The sequence below is a fragment of the Echinops telfairi genome, unplaced genomic scaffold (assembly GCF_000313985.2).
Source record: "Echinops telfairi isolate 266 unplaced genomic scaffold, ASM31398v2 ScPeMD7_7459;HRSCAF=8497, whole genome shotgun sequence".
In the NCBI taxonomy this organism is placed as follows: domain Eukaryota; kingdom Metazoa; phylum Chordata; class Mammalia; order Afrosoricida; family Tenrecidae; genus Echinops; species Echinops telfairi.
Window position 1 is genome coordinate 290862 of NW_022111359.1, and position 7636 is coordinate 298497.

At 63.0% G+C, this 7636-nt stretch overlaps 1 protein-coding gene across 1 annotated transcript in view; it reads right to left on the reverse strand.

Moving 5' to 3' along the window:
• Positions 1-711: 711 nt before the first annotated feature.
• The window catches only part of MIDN (midnolin), a 7347-nt gene continuing 422 nt past the window's right edge, over positions 712-7636 (reverse strand). Inside the window, exons 2-9 of the mRNA XM_045300022.1 lie at positions 7090-7310; positions 6723-6810; positions 6463-6525; positions 4336-4464; positions 3933-4247; positions 3613-3760; positions 3069-3335; positions 712-2188 (exon numbers count right to left, since the gene is read on the reverse strand). Of these exons, the coding sequence (XP_045155957.1) occupies positions 1914-2188; positions 3069-3335; positions 3613-3760; positions 3933-4247; positions 4336-4464; positions 6463-6525; positions 6723-6810; positions 7090-7310 (1506 nt within the window). The 3' untranslated portion in view covers positions 712-1913. The remainder of the gene's footprint in view (positions 2189-3068; positions 3336-3612; positions 3761-3932; positions 4248-4335; positions 4465-6462; positions 6526-6722; positions 6811-7089; positions 7311-7636) is intronic.

Here is a 7636-nt window from a genome sequence, read left to right on the forward strand (position 1 = left end):
GCTAGCTTAGGCCCCCACGTCAGTAGCGGGAAGTGGCCAGGCCCCCCCCCCTCCAGGCGACTTCCTGGCTCCCCCACACACCAAGGGAGGGGGCGTGGGAACCGCTTAGGAACCTCACCCCACCCCTCCTAGGGAGCCTTGGGCCCCACTTCCTATCACCAGTTGTAAGCACCACCCTCGCCTTCCCACAGCACCCCAGCCTAAGTTCCTCTGCAGCCAGGGAAGACGACCTCAAACTCAGGCAAGGGCTCCCCAGGCCTGGAGCCCAGCTGCACCCCGCCCCCAGCAAAGCAGGCAAATTCACGTTTCATCTTGTTTATTACTCGAAATCAAGGTGTTTGGAGGTTTCTTCCTTTCAGTTTTTTCACACCAGAAACTCCTGCAAGGTCCGGGACCCCCACAGCCCGGTCCCCAAGGGCGGGTAATTTGGGGGGGGGATGGGAGCCTGGCGAGGGCAGAGGTGGACAAGCCATGGCTGCCCCAGGGAGCCTCCGCCTCCCACCCGTGGAGGCACATACGTTTATTAGAAAATTGAACACGTCAACACGTTTAAATAGGATCCCAAGACCGTTCTTGGGGAAAACCCGCCTTTTTTTTCCTTTTTGTTTTTTTGAAAAAAACCAAACAAAAAAATTCTCGACCCCCTAACCCCTCCCTGCCCCCCCAACCCCCCCCACGAAAAAATTTACAAAGCTACAGTAACACATGAAGTTCACATCTGAAACCATTAAGTTTAAACACGTGACTGAGCGGGAGGGGGCTGAGGACCTGGGGTTTACCTATGGGGCGGACAAGCAGGGCTGGGAGAACAGGGGTGCAAGACAGGACAGGAAATGAGAGATTGTGGCCAGGACTCAGACAAGGGCGTCGGGCATTGCCCAACATCTCCATTATCAGATAAAAACAAATTGGAAAAACAATTTTAAAAAAAGCCCACCCATTTTGAAATGGCCCCGGTCTGGAGGCTTGCCCCAGTGACCCCCCATCTTTGGGGCCTGCACTCCCAGGACCCTCACTAAGTGGGGAGGGTACAAATTAGACCAGCAGCGACCCTCCCAGGGGGTTAATGCTACACAGCTTTTGCCCTGCTCAGGGATTCACAGCTCAGCACGCCCCTTCCAGGCTGTGGAGAGCCCCCTCCCCACACAGTTCCCGGTCCTGCAGGGAGCCGGGATGGATGGGGTGGGGGAAATATTCTGTCCCATGGCCGTGTGCTCTCCTGGGGGCTGCGACCCATGATTGGCTCAGTCAGAAATTAATAGTCTATAAATACCCCAAGCTCAGGCAGGAGGTCAGTTAGGGGTGCCAGGGGAGTTTGTAGCACAGTGTGCAGAGAGGTGCCTGCGCACCTGGGGGGAGGGCCCTGTGTCCTGCCCCTCCCTCCAACCCGAAGCACACTCTGGGCCTCCTCGACCCCCTACGGCGGCCTTAAGTCGGTCGACTTTCCCAACAGAAAAGAGGGCAATGTGAAGATTGCCTGGTCATGGCAGGTCGTCCCAAGGCTCCGGTGCCTTTTGGGGGAAGGGGGTGTCCCGGAGTGGGCGTCTCCTTGTGGATGGGGCAGGGCGGAAGGGGCGGGGGTCTCCGGCCCCTCCCCTCCCGTAAAGTGCATGAGGCTTCGAGAGTTGACTTTAACCTGAATGGGGTGGAGGTGGTGAGGGGGCGGAGCGGAAGGGGCGGGTGCGCCGCCTCATCTTCCGGCTCAGCCATCTGGGAGGCTGCTACATCTGGGAGGGAGGCAGAGGTGGGCGGCGGGACCGGAGCAGGGAGGGGTGGGCACGTGAGAGGTCTACAGGCGTCTGGGAAACCACGGTGACGCGGGAGGGGGGCGCCTGCGCGAGTGGCTCCTGCTGCGAGGCGCCTGCGCTGGCTCTGCGGGATCAACGGAGGCTCCCGGGGTCCCTGGCCACTTCCTAGGCCACCACAAACTCAGATTTGATGTCGGGGTTCACTTCCGGTTTCCACACCGAGTCCTCAAAGTCGAGGCCCAGGCCCGTGGACTCGCCGGGGCTGCTACCGCCTCCGCTGGGGCTGTCGCTGCGGCCGGCCTTACGGCTGGGTGGCCAGTGGTAGGGGCCTCGCGCGTCGCGCCGCGCCTTCCTACGCAGCCGCTTCTGTTGCAGCAGCAGCTGCAGGCGCTCCACCTTGCAGCGCGTGGCGCGGTTCTCAGTCTGCCGCAGACGGTCCCCTGCAAGGGGTTGGGTGGGGGTGGGGGTAGGAGTGTGAGTCCCAGCCTGGCCTCAGAGGTGGCCCAGGTGGCCCTGGGTGGGTGGGGCAACCCTGCAATGTCTGTCAGAGGACTGTCCCTTGGGGTTTGTCTGCAGTCTCCTGGCCAGAGGCCATGGCCAGGCCTAAATTAAGTGCCCACTGTGCCACCAGGCCCCCTTAGGGGTGTTCAACCCACCTGCGTTTAAAACAGAGGCTGGCTGTGGTCCCCCTCACCCTAACAAATCACCCAATTTACCACAAAAAAGTCACAAAGGCGGAATTTTATCCACAGCGTCCTGAGGCTGGGCTCACTCCCTGCCACCTGCTTGTCCAGTGCTCCCAAGGACAGCTGAACTGAGACTGCTGCAACAACCAACTGCCCCTGCCCTGCAGCCCAGTGCCCTGCCCCTGCCCTGGCTTGAGAAGAGCAATGTGACCCAACGGGAGCCAAGTAGGAAGAAATGGCCATTCACTGGAGGACAAGGGAAGCGGGAGGTCAGGTGCCTGCCTGTTCCCGTGAGGGTTTTTCCCAAATCCCCAAAGAAAGGGGCAGGGGGGCCTCCCTCGCTAGGCGAACCTGGTCTGAGTTGGCTATTCATAGCAGATAACAGCTCTGAATGCCATCTGGATAAGGCTCCCCCAGGGGGGGAAGGGTGTGAAGAGGAAGTGAAGAAAGACCAACAGCCCCCCTCCCAGGGGTGGACAAGGCCACTTTGTGCCACTGTACACACATGCTCTCTTCTCTAGCTTAGACAGGGGAAACAGCAGCTGGTGTCCATGGCTCGGAGGGTCAGCTGCTGGGCGCCGAGCCTCACAAGAGGGTCCTTGGCAGGGGTTGGGGGCTGGGGGTGGATACTCACCAGGGGGCTTACACATTCGGATCTGGGAGGCCGGGGGCCCAGCCGGCAGCTTCTCACAGGAGGTAGACTTGGGGGTCAGCTCGGGGGCTGGGGTAGTGGTGGCATTGGCGGGTGTGCACTGTGCGTGGCAGCGCAGCTGGGTGAGTGAGGGGGGCATGCCCTGGTAGTGCCGCGTGGCACTCAGGAGGTCGTTGAGGATCTGCAGGATGGTACCGATGTCCCGCCGGGGTCGCCCGCTGCTGTCTTGGCAGTTGGGGTGCAGCGTGCCTGTCGGGGGGGAGGGGGGGGGTTGGCATGGGATGAATACACACGTGGCCCAGCGATGAGCATGTGAACTGGGGTCGCCTGGGTGTAGGGCGCAGAAGTATGGCGAGATCTGTAGGTTCAAGTGTGTCACCTCTCCGGGATAAGTGACCCGTGTCACACACCAAGTGTCAGGGTCAAACTCCAGGTGTAGGGGCCCCTGGGGTTCACCATGGGTACAGTCACACATCCCACACGGGGAGTGAGCATAGACCCTGGGCCACGTGTGCTGGACACCTACCAGAGAAGGTCCCTGAGAAGACCCCTGGTGCATGGTTCACAAAGCTCTCGATGACAGCGCCAGGTTTGCGGGGGCGGGGAGCTGGGCTGCCCCCTGGGGTGGATGTGGTGCTGGCACCACTGCTTGTTGGAGTGGAACAGTCCGTCTGCTGGTGGAGAAAAGGGTGGTGAGCAGGGGTGGGGTGGGGTGGGGCGGGGCAGCGGGATGGCCTGGGACTGGAGAGGGCCACCACCTGCCCACCTGAAGCAAATCGCCAACCTCCCAGGAGTCCGAGGACAGCACAGCCCTCAGGCTCCAGACCAGCCCCCAGTCAGACTGACCTTGGGACAGGTAGCTGAGGGCGGGTGCGATCTGAAGGACCCAGCTGTGAGTGGTGAGGGAGATGCAGGGGCTGGGCTGCTGGGCACCGGGGGGACACGGGTGGCACCGGACATGGGCCGGCAAGGTGAGGATACAGGGGTGCTTGTGTTGGGGTCTCCTCGGGCGGCGGCGGCGGCGGCAGCTGCAGCGGCCAGCACGTGCCGGTGTTGCAGAGGGGCATGCTGGGCAGCGAGCTGCAGCTGGACGAACATCATGTGGTCACCCACGCGAAGCGCCAGGGTCAGTGGCGAACGGCCAGACAGGAAGTCGCTGACCTACAGAGGGAGTGTGGCCTGTCAGCCGCAGGGCCCCACCCGTGGCGCCCCAGCCCGGCCCAGCCCGGCCCCCTCCGCGCTGCGTGACCTGGGGCCTCTCGCCGCCCCTCTCTGGGCTCTGGGGTCCCTGTCGCTGCCACGGACGCTTAAATAAAAGGAATCGATATTTCCGGAAGCCGCCTCCGCCAGCCCGGCCCAGCTCAGGTGCCGCATGGGGCTGTGGGGGGACAGAGGCGGGTCAGATGGGGGCCTGGCCCTCCCTGGCCAGCCTGGTTCTTAAAGGGAACTTGAGGCCAGAGGGGGCGGGCCCAGCTGCAGAGCCTGCTCTCTAGTAACCCATAGCCCACACCACGGCCCCACCCTCTCGGTGCCCATGAACATGGGGAGGGGAGGCCTGCCTCAGCCCCCTCCCAGCTAAGCCACCCAGAGGGCCAATGAGTGGGTGGAATTCCTGTACAAATTCTTTCTTCCTAACCTTTGCTTTCTCAAGATAAATATTTATCTGTCCTGGGCGGGGCTAGGTCTGAGGCTGAGGAATGGTGCCGCCCCCAGGGAAGGGAGCCCTACTGGTTCCCTGTGGTTTGAGTCCCCCCACCCCTTTTACCTAGGGCCGAAGCCAGCCCCTCACAAGAAATACAAAGATAGCCTCTCCAAGGCCAAAAGTGGGGGTTGGGGTGGGTGGGGAGTGGCATATCTGCTCCCTTGAACTGGTTTTAGGGGCCCCCCTCCTCTGAGCCTGGCCAGCGCCTTGTCCTCTTCCCCAGGGGCCAGGATGGGGGGGGCGTGGAGGTTTCTGAGAAGTGACATAGGCCGGAGTGACTCAGCGGCTGCCTCCCTCTCTCCACCCCAGCTCAGTTCTCTGCAAGGGGGCCTTGGGAGGGGGAGGAGGCAGCAGGGTGCGGCCCCCACCCTGCTGCCAGCCCCCCGGTCCAGAGACAACACCTCCTTGCAGGAAGGGCCCAGGGGTGACTTCCCGGGAGCAGGTGGGGTCCCCCACCCTACTATTTCCTCCCTGGGGAGGGTGTTCGGGCATGACTGTGCCAGGCGGGGACATGGCCCCAGGAGCCCAGTCACTCCGCCCAGGGGGCCCCCCCCCACCTCCTGACGCAGGCACCCGGGGCGGATGCGAATCCAGCCTGCGGGAGGAGGGGTGGGGGGGCGGCCTGCCAACCACAGCCTCCTCCCCAGCCCTCAGAGAGCTGTCTACACTCGCCCCAGGAAGTCACGTGCACCCACTGCCGCTGGGACCCCAGGCACCCCCCCAACCTGGTAGCAGACCACCTAGGTCCCTGAAGCCCCTCTCTCCCGGGCAGGATGGTGCATGCTGGGGAGGGGGGAGCTGAGGACCCAACTCCTCCTCTGGAGAAGCCGTCAAGCAGGTTTCCCAAGGGCCTGGCTGGGGAGGCCCGGGATCCTACCGCCCCTGCCTGCACCCCCACCCTGGCAGCAGGCCTGTGTCAGCTGCCTGGGAGGCGGCCAGCGGGAGGTCCACCACTACGTTAGAATGAGGGAAGCAGGAAGAGGAAAGAGAGGAAAAAAATAGTCCCCACAAAACTGGGAACCCCTGTGGGGAGACAGCCTCAAGCTCAAGCCCCCCCACCCCCCCTCACTGCCTCCTCCAGGTTACTAAATAATTTCCCAACATCCTGCCAGTGCCCTGCTGGCCAAGCGCAGCCGCCCCCGCCCCCTTGGGGCCGAGAACAAAGGGCAGGGGGGGAGGGGTATGAGGTGCCTCCCCACCTTCCATAGGATGGGAGGGGCGGTGTCAAGCAGATAGAAGTAGGCATAACTTGGCCAGTCCTGCCCTTTCTGAAACCCTCACCCAACAAAAATTGAAAGACAAAAATTTTTTAATCAAATTATAAGAATTTTTTTTTAAACCACCTCAGTCGACTTTAGGAAAGCCGCAGTGGGCGGGGTGGTGTGTGGGGCTGGGGATGAGCCAGTCAGGAGTGGGCCAAGGTCACCCCGCAGGCAGCAGCTTGTGAAAGCAGCCCCCAATGGCCACAGTGGGAGACAAACCCTCAAGGTCAGGTGGTGATGCTAGGGGGGTGGAGTGGAACAGAAGGAGGAAGTAAGGTGACCAGGCCAGGCTGGCACAAAGGGGGGGTCAATACCTTCCCCGACCCGGGAGGGTGCTAAGGCCACCCAGTCCACCTAGGATTCCCAATGCAGTATGCCCCGTAGGCAGCCCCTAGGACTGGGAGGGTCTTACCTGGGTTTCGGTCAGGCTCTCCAGGGCCTGCATCACAGACTGCTCCGGGCGGGCGGCCTGGGACTGGAGGAGAGAGGGATACTGTGAGTTGGTCCATCTGGTCTGGGCAGGGACCCTGCGGCTTAGGTACACCAGGCAGGGGGAGGGGGGTGGGGTGGTGTGGGAGGGAGCCCTGCTTGCAATGTGTTCAGTAGGCAGTGGGGGCAAAGGGCTGCCAGTGTCTGGGCCCGCAGGCCACACGGCCCTGAGCAGGCATTTACCATGAGGCCAGCCTCCACCGTGGGCACCAGCGTCAGCTTGCTCCCATCCCCCACGCCGAGCTCCTGCAGCTTCCCCGAACTGAGCCGGCTGGGGAGGAAGGAAAAGGGTGAGACTGGGAGACACTTGGGGACAAGGAAGCGGTGGAGGGGAGGGCTGGGGAAGGGCGGGCTTGCTCCCACCCCATCCTTCCTGGCGGGTGGGTCTGATCCCCAGAGGTGGCTGTGAGGACATTTCTGCCAGCCTGGAGGTCCCTATCCTGCCAGCCAGCCCCTCTCCCAGAGGAACCCCAACTCCAGGCACTGTCATCACCGGCCCCTCCCCCCTGGGTGCCTGCTGCTGCTGCCTCCCCAAGGCTGCCTGGCCTACAATTCTGAAAACTCGGGCCCAAGGCCATCTTGGTGGGCGACTGGGCCTGGGCCCAGGGCAGTCTTTTCGGCTCGGGCAGGCCAGCCTCCCTTCCTTAAGCCCTGGCCACCGCCTCGTCTCAGACAAAGACCTTCCCCCTGCTGCCCCTCCCCCACAGAGGCCCCTCCACTGGGGACGGACACTGATGTCCCCGGAGGCCCGCGCGGGGAGGGCTCCCCGGCCTGGAGGCGATTTAAATACCGAGTGGGAGGGGGAGCTTGCGGGGAGCGCTCGGTGGCAAGAACAAAGGGGGGCAGAGCACGCAGGGCGGGGTGGGGGGGAGAGAGACAGACAAACGCAGTGAGGGCAGCCAAACAGATGCGGAAGCTGGCGGGGACACAGGCAACGGAGGGGGAGGGCGCGGCGGCCCCCACCCACGAGACTGGGACCCCAGCACAGCTCTAGGATTCCTGCCTTCTCCCTCAGGGGACCGCCTGAGCCTGGCTGAGGGAAGCCACCTCCAAGCTGCCTTTGTGCAGCGACCCCAGGCGGGGGAGGGGGCCCAAGC